Genomic DNA, 18,185 nt, shown 5'->3' with positions numbered 1-18,185 from the left:
ATCCTGTCACCCCTATCCTGTCACCCCTACCCTCCGTCCTGCACCTTCAGGTCACCTTCTGTCCTTGTCCTCCCCATGTCCACCCTGGTCCTACCGAGGCTCCCACATTCCCCATTTCGCCCCCAGCAGTGGTGCCCTCGACTCCTTGTTCCCCAGCCATGCCTCCATGGCCATGGGAACCCCCACTGGAAACCCCTACAGGACACACACAGCCCAGAGGGACAAGCATGACAACACCCAACCTGCCACATGTCACCCAAGGGTGCAGGAAGGGCACTCCAAGGCCATTGCCCTCATAAGCATGCTCTGGAAGACGGTGGCACCTCAGGCTGGCTCAGGGGGGTGGGTGCTGAGCCCAGGGCAGATTTTGGGTGCTGAGGGCTGGGTGGGGTGGCAGGGATGCCGTGGCTGTGGCTGTGTCACCTCCTCTGGAGGCGGCTGGTGGCTCGGGGCCGAGGTTTTGTTTGTTGTTTTGGTTGCACTTTCCCATGGAGACAGGACTTGTGCAAGAGCCATGGTTCCTCCTGGCGCCGCTGGGGACACCATGGCTGCCGGGGCAGAACTTCCCTGGGGCAGCCCTCAAGCTGTCCTCCACCCCCCTGCACCCATGGCCCGACCTTGGTGGTCCTCACCACCACAGCAGGGCCCTGCCACCTGCCACAATCTCCTCCCGCTGTGGTGATTGTCCCTTGCTGAGCCCTGTCCCCGTCACAGCCTTGACCCCCACTGCCATCATGCTGGGCTCTATCACCACCACCCTGATGTCCCTCAAACACTGTGGTCAACCTGTGCCTAACACAGCTGTCCTGTCCTCACCACTGCCACTCTGTCACCATCACTGCCACCCTGTCTTCATCTCAACCACCACTGCTGCCCTGTCCCCAGCACAGCCACCCTGTTGCCACCAATGCCACCCTATCCTCACCACAGCCACCCTGTCCTCACCACAGCCATCTTGTCCCCACCATCAGCCCTCTGGTCTCTCTGCCACCACGGTCCCTTTGTCCCCCATTGCCACCACGACCTCCTGCTCCGCCTGCCCATTCCGGAGCCTTCTCCCCGGGGCCGCCGGGCGGGGCTGCCCGGGGCGGGACTGCCCGGGCGCGGTGGCAACGCGGCCTCGGCTCCGGCCCGGCGGACCCGCCCCGGGAGCGGGCGGTACCGGGCCGCCCCCGGCCGTGCTGACATCAGCCGTGAAAAGGGCGCGGGCGGCAGCATCCGGCAGTGCCGGCACCGGGACCGCGGGATCGGCGCCGCAGGTAGGGAGGGGCACGGGCAGCGCCCGCGGGCACCGGGCGGCAGGTGGGCACGGGGGACCCGGGGTGGCGACCGGGACAGAGGTGGGGACTGGGATGGTACGGGCCACTCTGCTCTAAAATGGCCGGTGCCGCGCTGCCCCGGGGGCCCGAAGCGGGACCGGCTGACGGCCGTCCCCCAGCCCTGCCCTCGTAACGGCTGCGGACAGCGCCGGGCGCCGCGCCCCTGGAGCCGCCGGGACTCGCGGCCGCGCCCGGGAAGCGGGACCCGGGTGCGGCTTCCGGCCGCGCCGAGCGCCCCGAGGTGCGTCTATCCCGGGGCTGCGCTCCCTCGCAGCCGGCACGGCCGCCTCCCGAGTCCCGGTCGCCGCCCCACTGCCCTCGTAACGGCTCCGTCCCGGATGGGCTGGCTGCGGTTCCCGCCTCGGTGCCTGCGGGGTCCCCGGGGTGGTCCTGTCCGCGTCACCTCCTCAGGGCCCCCGGGCGGCTGTGTCCCAGCCAGGGGTGCCCTCCCCGCTGGCCGTACCGTGGATGCAGCCCCCTCCCCGCTGCCCCTGGGGCGCTTCGGGGACCCCCAGGATGACTCTGTGCTGGCCGTGGTCCCCTCCCTGTTGAACCAGGGAGAGGGTGGGGAGCGGGGGGCGAGTCTAGCGTCCCCCGTGTGCCTCTGGGGACACTGGAGTGGCTGCATCCCAGCTGGGGCCCCTGGGGTGCTGGAGGGTGGCCGTGTCCTACTTGGTCCGGGCATGGCCCCCTCCCCGCTGCCCCCTTAGCTGCCCATGACGGCCGCGCTGAGTGCAGGGCCCGCGGGGTCCGCAGCGCGGCAGTGGCCTGGGCTTGGACCAAGCCCCCCCGCCCTGGGCTGGGCAAGCCCCGGCGGTGCCGGGAGCCCAGCCCCGGCCGCACCAGTTCCAGCTCCTCTTTGTTTCCCAACCCGCTTTGGCCCCCGGCCGGGCGCTCCCGGCTCCCTCCCCGCGGGACCTGCCCACGCTCCAGCCCACGCCCCGGGGAGCCCCGCGACCGCCCCTGCCTCAGGGAGCGGGGGGGCCCCGGTGTCGGCTGTGGTGCCGCAAGGGCACAGCTACCCCGCTGCTACCACGGGCTTCCCCAGGGGCTGATTTTCTTCCTGTCCCTATGAGCCAGGGTGGCTCAGCCTTGGCTGGTCCTGGGGACAGGAGCCCTCAGCCCAAAGTCAGGAATGGGATGGGGTCGAGCTCTGGCCCAAGCTCAGCCTGATTTCCCCCCACACCAGGGCTGGGCTGCCCCAGGCCAGCAGCTGCCACATATCCCCCTCTGGGGTGTGGGCAGCGGGGCTGGAAGGAGCACCACGCCCGTGGGAGGGACAGCACATGCTCCTGCGTGCCAGGGTGCCCTCAGTGCCAGGGCTGGGTGCAGGAGGTGGTGCATGGCCTGGGCAGGGAGCTGCAGACCCCCCTCAAGCTTGGAGCCCAGGCCGTATGGGCAGGACAGCGCTGGTTCACTCATGTCCCCACGTGGGCATCTCGCTCAAGCTCCATCCCCACACGGGTGGCACTGGCTCTGGAGACACCTTGGCAAAGGCAGTGCCTAGCCATGGGGCCTGCCAGGTCCGGCTCCCTTCCGTGGGGTGGGGGCACCCCTGCTGGCCCCACGCTCCTGAGCAGTCCCGGATCTGGCACTGGGCCCGAGCAAACGGGCGAGCTCCGCAAACAAGCTGCAACCAGCACCGGGTGCCTGCTGGGGCTGCACGCGCTTGGCACGGCTGAGCCACGGGCACCAGGATGCTCGTGGCGAGGACTCCAGCCCTGTCACTAAGGGGCCATGGTGCTTCCCGCCCTGCCCAGGGCTAAACTGTGTGGGCACACACCCAGCGCCCACTCTTGGCTGGCTGGGCAGGAAGCGGGCAGGGCAGGGCAGAGCCCGAGCAGTGCCTGGCATGGGTGATAAGGCTCTGCACCGGACGTCCAAGCTGCCTGGCCAGTAGGGCTCTGCCACACTGCTGGGGACCGTGCCTGCTGTCACCTGATGGCCCTAAGGGGCTCCACCATGCCCCGGGAACAGGGTCATGCCCGACGTGTGCTAGAGGCCCCAGTGCCACCAGGAGTACTGATGGGGCTCTGACGATCTCTGCAGATCCCCCCTCCGCCGTCACCATGGCAAACCGGGGACCGTCGTACGGGCTGAGCCGGGAGGTGCAGCAGAAGATCGACCGGCAGTACGATCCCGAGCTGGAGCAGATCCTGGTGCGCTGGATCCTCGGGCAGTGCGGAGGGGACGTGGCCCAGCCAGCGCCCGGCAGGGACGGCTTCCAGCAGTGGCTGAAGGACGGCACAGTGAGTACCCCCGGCCGGAGCCAGCCGCGGTCGGGCGGCCGCCGCACCGCGGCGCTGACCCTCACCTCTCCCCATGGCTAGGTCCTGTGCCGGCTCATCAACAGCTTGCACCCGCGGGGCCAGGCGCCCGTGGCCAAGATCCAGGCGTCGGCCATGGCCTTCAAGCAGATGGAGCAAATCTCGCAGTTCCTGCAGGCGGCCGAGCGCTACGGCATCGCCGCCACCGACATCTTCCAGACCGTCGACCTCTGGGAGGGTGAGGGCTGGGTGGGCAGCGGGGATGGGGAGGGGGCGGAGGCGGGGACAGGGCGAGCATAGGGACGGGGCCAGGACCAGGGCCAGTGCTGAGTCTGGGTCTGGCTACGGCTTCGCAGGGAAGAACATGGCCTGTGTGCAGAGGACCCTGATGAACCTGGGCAGTCTGGCTGTGGCCAAGGGCGATGGGCTCTTCGTGGGAGACCCCAACTGGTTCCCCAAGTAGGTGGCTGCTGCCGGGGAGGACACGGGGGGGCTGGGGGGTCCCAGGGGGGATGCTGACGCACGCCATGCCTGCAGGAAGTCACAGGAGAACCGTCGAGTCTTCTCCGAGGACAAGCTGAAGGAGGGCCAGAGCGTCATCGGGCTGCAGATGGGCACCAACCGGGGCGCCTCCCAGGCTGGCATGACTGGCTACGGCATGCCCCGCCAGATCCTCTGAGCGCCTGCCCCGCTGGCACGGCCCCCCCATGCCCCGCCTGTGAGGGGCCTGGTGGAGCCGGCCTCCAAACTGCCTTAGTCCCCCCCCTGCCATGGGCCAGGCCCCTGGCCTGGGTGCCCCCCTCCCCCCTGCCAGTATTTCTGGGACCAAAATCATTTTTTTATTATTATTATTATTGTACTGGGGGGGCGAGGTGTGGGGGGGGCTGCCGTGCTGCCCTCCTCCCACTCCTGTGCCTGCATCCCCAAAGTGCCTTGGGGGCCATGGTGCCCCCCCAGCCCTGCCACTGTGCTGGGGTGGTGGGGAGCAGCCCCTCTGCACCCCAATAAACAGCTCCTATTCTTTACAGGACTGAGTGGAGTGATGGGGGGGCCAGGCAGGAGATCCCTGGGTGAGGGGGTCCAGCCCCAGGAGTGGGGCTAGGGGCGGAGCCAGTGCTGGGAGGGGCGGGGCAAGAGGTTTATCATAGAAACAAAGTTGTTTGGGTTGGAGAAGCCCTTTAAGGTCAACCCAACGCCACCATGAGCACTAAACCACGGCCTCAAGTGCCATGGCCACAGGTTTCTTGAACACCTCCAGGGATGGGAACTCCACCACATCCCTGGGCAACCTGGGCCAGGTCCTGACCACTCCTGCAGGACGCATATTGTTCCGCAGGGCCAACCTGAACCTCCCCTGGGACAGCTTGAGGTCATGTCCTCCTCTTGTGTCCCTTGTCCCTAGGCAGAAGAGCCCAGCCCCCACCTCACTTCACAGGGAGCTGTGCAGCGCAATGAGGTCTCCCTCAGCCTCCTCTTTTCCAGCCTCCCCACCCCCAGCTCCCTCAGCCGCTCTTCCCCAGCCCTCTTCTCCAGACTCCAGCTTCGTTGTCCTTCTCTGGTCCTGCTCCAACCCTCAAAGTCCTTCAATCCTGACCCCAGGATTGCAGCTGTGGCCTCCCCAGTGCCCAGCCCAGGGACACAATTCCTGCCCTGCTCCTGCTGCCCACACCATTGCTCCTCCTGGCCAGGCTGCTGGTGCCCTTCTTGGCCACCTGGGCACCCCCTGGCTCCTCTCCAGGCGCTGTCAGATCCTTTTTCCCCGGGCGGCTTCCAGCCTCCGCCCCTAGCTCAGAGCCCCTGCGGGGTCTGTGGGTGGGGCTCGCCTGTGGCCACGCCTCCTCCCGCGCGGCTATTGCCGCGGGAGCGCGCGGGGCCGTTGCCATGGTGACGGCGCGCGGCGGGATGGGGCGCTCGTCCCGTCCCGGGGCACCGGAGACCTCCCTTCGCCACAGCCTGCAAATGGCCCCTTCCCACCCGCACCCCCCCACGCGCTACCGGAGGCGGGCTCGGACGGCCGAGGTGGACGAGACGCTGTTCGGGGAGAGCCGGGTAAGGGGGCCGGGATTATCGGGGGTACCGCCGGCTGCCCGACCCCCTGCTCCGGGCAGAGCCACGGGGGTGGCCGGGAGCTCGTCAGGCCGGAGCCGGCCCCACCCCTGACCGGGGCCCGGGGTTCCGAGCTTCCGGGGTGCTTCTCCCATCCCCGGGCATCAGCCCGCCCCGCTCGCTCACCGGAGGCTCTTCTGCGCCTCCACGGGCCCTGGCTTCCACCCCCCCGCCCGGTGCGGAACGGTGTCACACCCCCTGCCAGCCCTGCACGGGCCTGGCCCCGGGCAGTGTTCTTCGTTCCCAGGACTCCGATTCCTTCTGGGCAGGGCACCAACCCCCCTACCCCGGAAGCGGGGCCAAGGCCACCGGCCCAGGGGCTGCTGTGCCCCTGCCCTTGGCACCTCCAGCTTCCACTTTTCACAGGGTAATTAGTTAATTAGTGGGCCGCAGGACCTCAGGAAGTGGCCCCCTGGTAAAGGCAAGGAGCTGGCATGCCGGGGGTCTGCAGTTATTCCATGTGCGATGGAGAGAAGAGTCCTGGGAGCAGGGGCTGGAAGCTTCCAGAGCAGCTGTCCGCTAGCATTCACAGGGAGCTACGGAATCAGTCCCCTTGGAGCCGAAGCAGAGCCCCAGCAGGTCTCTGACCCCCTGGCCGGGTGCCCTGGCCGCCCAGAGAGGAGATAAACAGGGAGCGAGAGCTGCTTCCGCCGGGCGCTGCCGAGGAAACTGTTCAGCTTCCTCCGTGCCTGGCCCCGGGCTGGCCCTGGCTCCGCGGGAGAGCCACAGCCGCTGCCACCCGGGTGGGCAAAGGCACTTGCCAGGCGAGGGTGAAATGTGGGCATCCTACCCTCGCTGTTGCTTCTCCCCCACCTCCTGTCCCCACCCTCCCCTGGGCTCTCTGGGGGCAGGTTTATGGCTGCCGCTGTTGGCTTTTCCCCACCCTTCGTTTGGGCTCTGGCACAGCTCGCGGTACAAGGGCCAGGCTGGGTGCCAGGCTGGCTGCCAGGCTGGGTGCTGCTGGAGTTTGTCCCATCGTCTCATCTCACACTGGGTGATAAAACAAGGGGTGGAGGACGCTGGCAGCCCCAAGTGGCCCACGCTGTGCTCAAGGCACTCATCCCTCCCCGGGGATGGCAGGCGGGGGGGAGGTGTTTGCAGCTGTAATTTCCTCTCCTGGGTCTTATCACTTGAAACAAATCTGGCCAGAGAGCCTTGCCAAAGCCTTTGGCTCTGGCAGGCGAGGAAGGAAGCCTGGTGGAGATCTCTCCGGCTCCCATCTGAGGGCTTGCCGGAGGCTGGGGAGCTCCCGGCGAGGGACCTGCCCCCGGGGCTGCCGGGACCGTGTGCCTCCGCGAGCCGGGGAGCCCCGGGCAGGTTTGTGAAGCTATCTCTGAGGCTTTCCAGGCAGTCAGATAAAAATGTCCTTGAGGCTCATAGGGATGCAAATTGAATTCCCTGGGATTTATCCAAGTCGAGTCCAAGACGTTCTCCTGGCTGCAGGGCTGCCCTCAGTGCCTCGCAGCCTTATCTTTGTTTGCAGAGGTGCTTCAGTGCCAAACCCTCTAATTCAACAGCTCACCTTTGGGGCCCGTGGTGGCTGGGACACTGCTCATGTCTCTGGGCTGCAGGAAAACCTCTGGTTTGGGTCATCAGTCCCCTTCAGAGGAAAATATTCCAGCCTCATCCAAGGGAACCAGGGTCCTGGAGACCTGCACAGCACCCAGCTGGCTGGAGGGTTTGTTCCAGCAGTGCCCTGGGGGTTTAAAGCTGAGCTCTTAAATAAACAGAATCGTAGAATCCCAGAATGGGTTGGGCTGGAGGGGACCTTGAAGATTATCCAGCTCCAAGCCCCTGCCATGGGCAGGGACACCTCCCACCAGCCCAGCTATCTCAAGGCCTCATCCAGCCTGGCCCTGAACAGCTCCAGGGAAGGGACAGCCACAACCTCCCTGGGCAACCTGTTCCAGGCTCTCCCCACCCTCACTTCCTCATCTCCAGCCTCAATCTGCCCTCCTCAAGCTTAAATTAAAGAAATTAAAGGAAGCCCAAGGGAAAGCACAACATCTGTCAGCCTTCTGCTGGCTCTCCTGGCTCCCTGCCCTGCCCCAGGATTTGGCTGTGAATGCTGTGCCGTGACTGGCCTCAGAGTAGTCACCCTGGGCACCTGAAACTGCCGTGCCAGGCTCGGGATTCCCAGCAGGGATCTGTTCCAGAAGGTGCTGGAGAGCTCCAGCATTCCCCTGGGATGGTCGCTGGTCCCTGCTGGGCTCCCCCCCAGACTGGGTCTTACCCCTCACGGTCCCTGTGGCTCGGCTGGAGGCTCCTGTGGGGCTGCCCTACACGTGTCTGGGACATCCCTCAGCTGCTCCCAACCCCCCTGGGGGCGCTCAGCACCCACGGTGCCCAGGGGTGTGGAGTGCCCCACCCCGCAGCACCCCACAACTGGTGACGCTTCACTAGGTGGCAGCCTTGGCTCAGGCAATGGGACTGGCACCAGCCCAAGCCGTACTGGGAGGACTGGTTTCTGCCCACTGCTGTCTGCCTCTTGTTGCCCTTCACGGCCAGACCTGGAGCTGTGCCAGCTGCCTGTCCCCAGAGCCCTCCTGCCAGCTCCCGGCAAGTTTGGGTCATTCTGGGTTAGTTTCCACCCAGCTTTGCCTGAGTGCCTGCCAGGGGCCATGGTGAGGAGCAGGGCAGGGGCAGCTACCATCAGCTCAGGGTGCCTGTGGTGATGCTTGAGCCTTTGTGAGGTCTTGCCCTGAGCTCCTCCCGTGCTTCAGACCTGGCTGAGAGGCTGGTACCCAGATTGCTAGGGCAAGCCCAGCACTGTCAGGGTACCTTTGGTTCTCTCCATGCCCTCCTCAGGACTGCAGAGCTGAGGCTACCATGGCAAAAAGCCCTTCCCATGCCCAGAGGTCACTGGTCTGGGTGCTGCAAGAGGGCAGAGTCCAGGGGAACCTGCATCTGCTCTGTGCCCAGGGCAGAGAGCTGGGCATGGGCTGGAGACAGGGAAGCTGGGCTGACTGGGATCTGGGGGCAGGGAAGCTGGGGTTTGGAGACAGGGAAGCTGGGATAACTGGGATTTGGGGACAGGGTGGCTGGGTAACTGGGATTTGGGGGTAGGGAAGCTGGGTAACTGGGATTTGGGGGTAGGGAAGCTGGGTAACTGGGATTTGGAGGTAGGGAAGCTTGGTAACAGATTTGGTATCAGGGAAGCTGGGATTTGGAGGCAGGGAAGCTGGGATAACTGGGATTTGGGGCAGGGAAGCTGGGGTAACTGGGATTTGGTATCAGGGCAGCTGGGGTAACTGGGATTTGGGGGCAGGTCAGCTGGGATAACTGGGATTTGGGGGCAGGGCAGCTGGGGTAACTGGGATTTGGTATCAGGGCAGCTGGGGTAACTGGGATTTGGGGGCAGGGCAGCTGGGGTAACTGGGATTTGGTATCAGGGCAGCTGGGGTAACTGGGATTTGGGGGCAGGGCAGCTGGGGTAACTGGGATTTGGTATCAGGGCAGCTGGGGTAACTGGGATTTGGGGGCAGGGCAGCTGGGGTAACTGGGATTTGGGGGCAGGGCAGCTGGGTAACTTGTGTTTCCTCTCCTGCAGAGCCCCCAGCAGCCATGCTCTGACAGCCCCATTGTGACCCTCCAGGATGTGCAAACTGCCCAGAAGGCTTCGCCAGCTGTTGGGCACAAGCCTGAGACCACTCTGCTCATCACCAAGGACTTTATCCGTGACCTTGTGTGAGTCTGTGCCCAAGTGGCAGCTCCCAGAAGGCTTTGGGTCCCTGGGTGTCTGGCCCAGCAGCATCTTGGTGCACAGGGCTTGTGCCACTGTCTGCTGGCACCTCTCAGGGCAGCAGCCCCTGGTACCACAGGCCTGGGTGGCAGCAGAGCCAGCAAGTGCTGGGCATTGAACTGGATCACAGAATGCACTGAGCTGGAAGGGACCCTCCAAGGGCATCTTGTCCAACCCTCCTGCACTCAGCAGGGACACCTCCTACCAGAGCAGGTTGCCCAGGGCCACATCAGCTTTGCCTTTGAATGTCTCCAGGGATGGAGTCTCCACCACAGCCCTGGGCAGCCTGTTCCAGTGTCTCACCACCCTCATGATGCAGAACTTCTGCTGATGTCCAAACTGACTCTGCCCTGCTCCAGTTCCAAACCACTGCCCCTCAGTCATCACCCCAAGCCCTTCTGAGCAGTCCCTCCCCAGCCTTCCTGCAGCTCCCCTTCAGATATTGAAATGCAGCTCTGAGGTCTCCCTGGAGCCTTCTCCTCTCCAGGCTGAACAGCCCCAAGCTCTCCCAGCCTGTCCTCTGGACCCTGTCCAGCAGCTCTGTGTCCTTGAGGGCTCCATGTCTGGACCCAGCACTGCAGGTGAGGTCTCCCCAGAGCAGAGCAGAGCAGAGCAGAGGGGCAGGATCTTCTCTCTCCATCTCTGGCCCTTGGCCTTCTGTGCTGCCAGTGCCCATTGCTGGCTCCTGTCCTGCTTCTCCTCCACCAGCACCCCCAAGTCCTTCTCTGCAGGGCTCCCAGCCTGGACTGATACCAAGGACTGCCCCAACCTCATCATGAGAGTCTGCATCTCAGGAGGCATCTCAGGCCCACCTGGACCTGTTCCTGTGTGATCTCCTTTAGGTGAACCTGCTCTGGCCAGGGGCTTGGACTCAGTGATCTTCAGAGGTCCTATGATTCTGCACTAAGAACCAGTAAAAAGCAGCAGCAAACCATTTCAGCAGCCAGAAAAGCTCCTTCTGGGCTGAGCAGCACCCCCAGGGTGACACCTGACCCCCCCCAAACCCTCACCCTGTGTCAAAGGCTACCCCCAGCACCAGGAAGCCCCAGGTGGGAAAGGCTGTGGAGCATCACCCCAGCCCCCACGGTGCAGGAGCTCTCTGCTTCTGCTCAGGGAGGTTTTATGAGCAAGGCTGAACTGCAGGAACCCTGGCCCTAATTACTACACCTCGTTAAGAGCCTGCAGCACACAGAGCAGAACAGAGCCATTATCCTGCCCAGCTCCCATTTAGCCTCATTTTGACCTCCCTGCATTTTCCTGGTGGTTGTCCCTCGGCACAAGGCTCAGCTCTGCTTCCTGTTTTGAACCTCAGGCACCTGCCCCTGCATGGCCTTGGCTTGGGGCTTGTAGAGGGGGACAGGGCACAGAGCTGCTGGGTCAGGCTCCAAGGTTGCTCAGGATCCAAGGTTGGTACCTGGATTTGGACCTTCATGTCCCCAGCTGAAGCTGGGGGTTGCAGATGTGACATGGCCACAGCTCCAGCCCCAGCTGAGCTTGAGAGTAGCCTTGAAAGAAGGACTTGGGGGTGACAAACTCAGCATGAGGCAGCAACAGGAACAGGAACCAGCACCCCAGAGCCAGCCCTGTGCTGGGCTGCAGCCAGAGCAGGGAGAGCAGGGAGGGGATTCTGCCCTCTGCTCTGCTCTGCTCAGACCTCACCTGCAGCACTGCAGCCACTCCTGGGGCCCCCAGCACAAGGAGGACCTGGAGCTGCTGGAGAAGGGCCAGAGGAGGTCACCAAGAGGAGCAGAGGCTGCAGAACCTCCCCTGTGGGGCCAGGCTGGCAGAGTTGGGGCTGTACAGGCTGGAGAGGAGAAGGCTCCAGGGAGAGCTCAGAGCAGCCTTGCAGGAGCTAAAGAGGCTCCAGAAGAGCTGGGGAGGGACCTGGGACAAGGGCTGGGAGTGATGGGACAAGGAGTGATGGATTGGAGCTGGGAGAGAGGAGATTGAGAGTGGAGAGGAGGAAGAAATTGTTGAGAGTGAGGCTGGGGAGAGCCTGGCACAGGCTAGAGAGGAGAAGGCTCCAGGGAGAGCTCAGAGCAGCTCTGCAGGAGCTGAAGAGGCTCCAGGAGAGCTGGGGAGGGACTTGGGACGAGGACTTGGGGTGTCAAGATGAGGGACAACGGCTTTGAGGTGGGAGAGAGGAGACTGAGAGTGGAGAGGAGGAAGAAATTGTTGAGAGTGAGACTGGGGAGAGCCTGGCACAGGTTGCCCAGGGAGGCTGTGGCTGCCCCCTCCCTGGAGGTGTTGAGGACCAGGCTGGATGAGGCCTTCAGCAGCCTGGGCTGGTGGGAGGTGAGGCAGGCTGGAACTGAACATTCTTGAAGGTCCCTTCCAACCCAACCCATTCTATGAATCTGTGCTGGAAAACTGTTTGTGCTGGTTCTAATTCCTGAAAATCAGGCCCTAGACATCCCAGCTGGGCAGGCAGGCACAGGGCCAGCAGCAGCAGCAGCAGCAGGGCAGCAGCCCCAGCACTGTGTCATTACCTTTATTAGGGTCGTTGTGGCCATTCTTTAGCGTCCTGGAATCCGATGCTGTGATGCAGCTCTGGGCTGATCATTATGCAGGTATCTGTTCATATTCAGCAGGGTGGATGAAAGGTGACACACAATAACAATGAGTAAATTCTTAGTCCCTGGACAGCTTCAAAGTGCTCTCTGCATTTGGTTAATGCAGGCTCCTCCACCACACGCCTCCCTCCCTTCCCTCCCCATGGCACCTGAGTAATGCCAGGAGTAATTAACTCCCTACAGCTCCCCTGCCCAACAGCCTTGTGTCATTAGCCACATTTTTAGCAGTGGGGAAATGGGGGCACCAGGAGCTGCAGTGATTTCCTCTGAACCCACAGCCTGAGTCACAGGCAGGGCTGGTGGCTCTGCAGAGGGCCAGCAGAGACCTCACCTGGAATATTGCATCCAGTTCTGGGCTCCCCAATTCCAGAGGGACGGGGATCTGCTGGAGAGAGTCCAAGGGAGGGCTGCAAGGATGCTGAAGGGACTGGAGCACTGCCTGGGGAGGAGAGGCTGAGGGCCCTGGGGGTGGTTAGTCTGGAGAGGAGAAGGTTGAGAGGGGATTTAATAAATGTTTATAAATTCTATTAAATATCTGAGGGCTGGGGGCCAAGAGGGAGGGGTCAGGGTCAGGCTCTGCTCACTTACACCCTGGGATAAGCCAAGGGGCAATGGATGGAAACTGCAGCACAGGACGTTCCACCTCAGCAGGAGGAGGAACTTCTGCCCTGGGAGGGTGAGCCCTGGAGCAGGCTGCCCAGAGAGGTTATGGAGTCTCCTGCTCTGGAGCCTTTCCAGTCCTGTCTGGATGTGTTCCTGTGGATCTGTGCTGGGTTCTGTGGTGCTGCTCTGGCAGGGGGGTGGACTCGATGATCTCTGGGGGTCCCTTCCAACCCCTAACATCCTGTGAGCCTCTGTGATCCTCTGTGATCCTGTGAGGGATGCTCAGGAATGGGGCAGTGCCACCTTTCCTCCTCCCATGCCAGTTAGCTGCCAGCAGCAGCGGAGCCCAGGCTGAGCTGTGCTGTGTGGATCTGGAGCCTGAGCAGGCTGAGTGTCGTTGGACAGAGCACAAAGGCAGCTCCTGTGCCCCCTCCCCAAGTCTGTCCACGTGGGACAGAGGCTTTCAGCTGGCACACAATGGGCAGTGGCAGTTGGTCTGGGGACAGGGCTGAGCACTGTGGCTGCCTGCAAAAGGGCTGAGGGCAGTGGTGAGAATCATCCCAGGGGAGAGCTGGGAAGCTCAGGCTGGACTGAAACAGCTCCAGTGTTTTGTTATGGGGGCTGACTAGACCTGTGCTGAATGCTCTGGGGTTTTCCCTGGGGTGCCCCAGACACCCCAAGATCATCCCAGCCTGCTGCATCACAGCCTGGAGAGGCTTTCACTGCACTTTCTTCCTCCCCCTGACCAGTTGGGTCCCCACAGCCTTGGTGCTTCCTGCATTGCTCCTGGGTGACTCCTGGTCCTGGAGCTGCCGCTGGTGTGGGCAACCCCAGGCAGGACCCAGGGCCAGGTAGAGGGACCAGAGGCAGCTGTGGGGGGCTGTGGTGTCACTGACTGTGACCTGTGCCACCAGTGTCCCTACAGAGAAGCCAGCAGCAGCCCTGATCATGGGGCAGGAGGATTTCCAGCGCATCAAGGCGGCAGCGAAGGTGCTGAGCAAGGAGGAGCGCAGGGCCAGGCTGGCAGCCCTCGAGGCAGAGAAGGAAGCAGCTCTAGTAGGCCTCTCCCCTCTGCCCCTTCTCTCCCCTCTTGCCAGCAGGTCTGGGGGATGCGGGTGGAGGGGAATGTGCCCAGGCAGGGCCAACCTTGTGGGGCAGAGACACAGAACCACCAGGCTGGAAGGGACCCCAGGCATTGCCTCGTCCAACCTTGCAACCCAGAGCTCCGCTCGGATGCCACCACCCTCACTCCTCTTTCACCCACACTTTGCTGTGCCCACTACTGCCAGAGCAGCGCAGCCCTGGGTCTCAGGTCTCCTCTGATCCTCAGCTCAGGGGCCCTGGGTCTGCCCGTGGGTGGGGGAAGGAATCCTTTGCTGGTTCTCCCAGCCCGTGGCAACGCCGGGGGCTGTGCTGCAGCCTCTGTGCTGCGTTTCTGCCACCCCACAGCGTGGGGGGAACGTGGGAATGAGCTCCAGGGCTGGGGTAGCTGTGCCCCTCTGCTCCGGGGCTGCCCCAGGAGGGTGCCCAGCGTTCCGCAGCCCTGCCCGTGCCCGCAGGAGGCAGTGAGGGAGCGCCGGAGCGCGGCGCGGCAGGCGGCCGCCCGGCAGCAACAGACGGGGCCGCGGAGCGAGCTGGAGGAGGAGGCTCGGGAGCGCGCCCAGCACCTGCTGCAGAGGGCCAACAGGATGCGCATGGAGCAGGAGGATGAGATCAAGGAGTTCAGCGAGGTAGGACCAGGGGCTCCCTGGCATCACCAGCACCGCAGAGCCTTCTGCCAGGCCCTCTGCCTGCTGGGCCAGGCTGCTGAGCCCCACCAGGGCCACCAAGCTGCTCCAGACCTAAACCTTGCTCTCCTTGCTGCTGTCCAGGGTCTCCTTCCCTTTCCCACCTCCCCGTCTGTGTGTCTGTCTGTGCTGGCCCAGAGCCCAGGGAGTCCTCTTGCCCCCACAGATGATCCTGGGTGCCAAGTGCCACATGATCCGTGATGCACAGGTCCTGGAGAAGCAGCTGATCAGCAGAGAGCTGGAGGAGGAGGAGAAGCGTCTGGACAGGATGATGGAGGTGGAGAGGAAAAGGGCTGAGGAGCTGCAGGAGGATCTGGAGCGCAGGAGGAAGCAGGAGCTGATTAGGTTTGCAGAAGCCTCCCTGCAGAGGCTTGTCCTGGTCCCAGGCCATGTGCTGGGCCTGGGGACACCCCTGCTTGCCAGCTTCACACCACAGCTGCCAGCTGCTGCAGCTGGGCTGGCACCACAATGCCCCTCTGCTCTGCCCTGCTGTGACCGCACCTGCAACACTGTGCCCAGTGCTGGGGTCCCCACTTCAGGAGGGACAGGGATCTGCTGGAGAGTCCAATGGAGGCTCTGAGGATGATGAAGGGGCTAAAACATCTGTCTGATGAAGAGAGACTGAGAGTCCTGGGGCTGTTTAGTCTGGAGAGGAGAAGGCTGAGAGGGGATCTGAGCAATGTCTATAAACATCTGAGGGGTGGGGGGCAGGGTGAAGGTGCCAGGCTCTGTTTGGTGGTAGTCAGTGATAGGACAAGGACCAGTGGGTACAACCTGGAGCCCAGGAGGTTCCACCTCAACATGAGGAGAAACTTCTGTGCTGTGAGGGTGGCAGATCCCTGGAGCAGGCTGCCCAGGGAGGCTGTGGAGTCTCCTCTGGAGACTTTCCAACATCACCTGGATGTGTTCCTGTGTGAGCTGCCCTGGGTGCTCCTGCTCTGGCAGGAGTTGGACTGGATGATCTCCAGAGGTCCCTTCCAACCCCTGCCTGAGGTCTGTGCTGGTGTTTCTGGGAGCAAGATGGAGCCAGAGGGAACCTTTGGCTCTCTGCTTCCCAGAGGCAGACAGGGGATTGTGAGGCAGATGGAGCAGAATGCAGAGGAGCAGGCCCTGAGAGATGCACAGAGGGAGCAGGAGGCACAGGAGCTGCTGGAGCACCTGGAGAGGCTGAAGATGGAGGACCTGAAGGTGTGACCTGCTGGGGAGCAGGGAGGGGGCTGGGCAACAGATTTTAAGCTTGCTGGCAGGGTGGCCCTTTGCTGGGCAAGTCAGACCTCGGGGGCAGAGACAGCAGGCAGCAGAATCACAGCTCAGACCTCTTGGGGAAGTTGGGGCCAAGCTGCTGGGCCCTTCCCCACCCCGGGGGAGCTGCTGACCCTTGGAAGGGTCCCCAAGGAGGAGTGGAGGCAGTGCTGAGTGCCACAGCTTGTGCCCTGCCACTCTCCGACCCTCTGCACCCTCCTCAGGAGCTGGAGCGGAAGCAGGAGCAGCAGAAGCAGATCCAGGCTGAGATCAGACGAATCAACAACGAGAACCAGAAGCTGAAGGAGAAGCAGAGGGAGCAGGAGAGGCTGGAGGATGAGAAGGTGCTGGAGTACCAGAGGCAAAAGATGGTAATGGCACCCAGCATGGGAGGCACTGGCACAGGGGCAGCAGGCAGCAGGGCAGCTGCAGGGAGCTGCCACAAGGCTCTGTCCCCATGCAGGAGCTTGAGGCCAAGTTGGAGGCTGAGCAGGAGAGGCTTCGTGTGGAGAAGGAGAAGGAGCTGGCACGCCTGAGGGCCATGCAGGAGCGGGCACAGGACCAGCAGGCAGAGCAGGTCTGTGGCTGTGGCTCAGGATGGGCTCCGCTGCCCCCTCCCCACCCCTGAGAAGTGGAAGCTCCCTTGGGTATGGGTCTGCTGGGGAATGGCTGGTCCATGGACCAGCACTTGGAATCACAAAATCACAGAATCATGGAATTGTTTGGGTTGGAAGAGACCTTCAAGGTCATCCAGTCCAACACCAACCCAACACCACCATGGCCCCAAGTGCCATGGCCACAGGTTTCTTGAACACCTTCAGAGAAGGGAACTCTACCACCTCCCTGCGCAGCCTGGGCCAGGCCCTGACCACTCTTGCAGGACACAAATTGTCCTTCATGGTCAAACTGAACCTTCCCTGGGGAAACTTAAGGCCATTTCCTCTTGTCCTGTCCCTTATTTCTTGGCAGAAGAGCCCAAGCCCCTCCTGGCTCCAGCCTCCTCTCAGGAGCTGGAGAGAGCAATGAGGTCTCCCTCAGCCTCCTCTTCTGCAGCCTCCCCACCCCCAGCTCCCTCAGCTGCTCCTCCCCAGCCCTGTTCTTCAGACCCTTTCCCAGCTCCATTGTCCTTCTCTGGCCCTGCTCCAGCCCTCGATGTCATTCTTGGAGTGAGGGACCCAAACCTGACCCCAGGATTCCAGTTGCAGCCTCAGCAGTGCCCATTCCAGGGGCACAATCCCTGCCCTGCTCCTGCTGCTTTGGGCCCAGCTGCTGGTGGCCTCCTTGGGCAGACTGCTGGAGCCAGGTGCTGGGAGAGAGGCAAAGCCATGTTGAAGGCCATCCAGACCCACCCAAGAGGGAAGCTCTCTGTGACCTCCCGCAGTGTCCCCTTTGCAGGACGCGCTGCGAGCCAAGCGCAGCCAGGAGGCTGCGGAGCGCCAGTGGCGCCGCAAGGAGCGGGAGGCGGCGCGGCGGAAGGCAGAGGAGGAGGAGGCTCTGAAGCAGAGCCGCCTGCAGCAGGTCGCCCACCGCCAGCACAGCCTGGCCGTGCAGATGCAGCAGGACCAGCTCGAGTTCCAGAGGATCCTCAGGTGACAGCCACCACGGCCCTGCCCCGGGTGGAGCGGCGGCAGCGGAGCGGCTGCGAGGGCTCCTCCCGGCCGGCGGCTCTGGCCTGTGCCCCGCGGGGTGCAGGGGCCGGAGCGGGGACCCCTCATCTGCCCTGGGCTGTCCCACAGGGCCCAGCAGGAGCACCTGGAGAAGGTGAAGGCGGAGGAGGAGCGGAGGGCAGGCCTGCGGCTCGCCCATGCCAGCGACATCCGGCGCCAGATCCAGGAGCGGCAGCAGCAGCTGGCACGGGAGCGGGCAGCTGCCTTCGAGGAGTGCCAGCGGCTGCAGGAGGAGGCCCAGAGGCGTAGCCAGTGCATCGCCCAGCTCAAGCAGCAGAAGATGCAGGAGCTCAGGTGATGTGCTGCCAGCAGCCACCTGCCTCCCTGCAGGTCCCTAAGTCCTTCCTGGCTTCCCTCACCCCTTGAGGCCACCTCACAGGTTCATTTGCACCCTCATCAAAGAAGAGCCACTCTGTGCCACCTGGTGCAGCACAGGGTGCCTGATGATTTCTTTCCCCTGCAGAGCTTCTGGCATCCCTGAGAAGTACTGTGCCCAGCTGGAGCAGAGAGCTGGAGTACAAGCAGCCCCCGACCAGGCTCAGCCCCACCAGGAGTAGAGCTTCATCTCCCCCACCCTTTGGGGGTTCCATTGGCTGAGGCCAAGATGTTTCTGAACAGAAATCTTTATAGAGCAGATGCTGCCTTTCATCCTTCTCCTGTTCTGGGTTGGCAGGCCAGGACCTGCCTTCATGATTGGAGTGGCCCAAAGCTCATTGTCCAACCAACCCCCCACTGCCCACCTGCCCACATCCCCCCTGGGCCCTTGGCACAGCTCACTGTCACCACCAAAGCCATGGGAATGTCCCAGCCCCCGTGGGGTGGCTCCAGGAGGATCCCCACAAACCAGGCAGGGTCCTCTCCATGAACATAGCCCTGGAC

The 18,185-nt window shown here is 63.4% G+C and overlaps 2 protein-coding genes across 2 annotated transcripts; both read left to right on the top strand.

Moving 5' to 3' along the window:
• The first annotated feature begins 1,239 nt into the window (after positions 1 to 1,239).
• Positions 1,240 to 4,544, top strand: TAGLN2 (transgelin 2). Its single transcript, XM_054398512.1, has 5 exons — positions 1,240 to 1,259; positions 3,369 to 3,568; positions 3,650 to 3,824; positions 3,943 to 4,045; positions 4,124 to 4,544. The coding sequence occupies exons 2-5, from the start codon at positions 3,389 to 3,391 to the stop codon at positions 4,263 to 4,265; spliced, it is 600 nt and encodes a 199-aa protein (XP_054254487.1). The 5' UTR covers positions 1,240 to 1,259; positions 3,369 to 3,388; the 3' UTR covers positions 4,266 to 4,544.
• Positions 4,545 to 5,593: 1,049 nt separating this feature from the next.
• Positions 5,594 to 17,863, top strand: CFAP45 (cilia and flagella associated protein 45). Its single transcript, XM_054398513.1, has 11 exons — positions 5,594 to 5,635; positions 9,243 to 9,379; positions 13,525 to 13,666; positions 14,170 to 14,340; positions 14,564 to 14,742; positions 15,456 to 15,585; positions 15,864 to 16,010; positions 16,103 to 16,216; positions 17,035 to 17,228; positions 17,376 to 17,600; positions 17,770 to 17,863. Exons 3-11 carry the CDS (start codon positions 13,559 to 13,561, stop codon positions 17,861 to 17,863), a joined length of 1,362 nt encoding a protein of 453 aa, XP_054254488.1. The 5' UTR covers positions 5,594 to 5,635; positions 9,243 to 9,379; positions 13,525 to 13,558.
• Positions 17,864 to 18,185: the final 322 nt, after the last annotated feature.

This window comes from Indicator indicator, unplaced genomic scaffold (assembly GCF_027791375.1).
Source record: "Indicator indicator isolate 239-I01 unplaced genomic scaffold, UM_Iind_1.1 iindUn_scaffold_62, whole genome shotgun sequence".
NCBI classification, from domain to species: Eukaryota; Metazoa; Chordata; class Aves; order Piciformes; family Indicatoridae; genus Indicator; species Indicator indicator.
The sequence above is the reverse complement of the archived record's forward strand: the minus strand, read 5'-3'. Positions and strand labels throughout refer to the sequence as shown.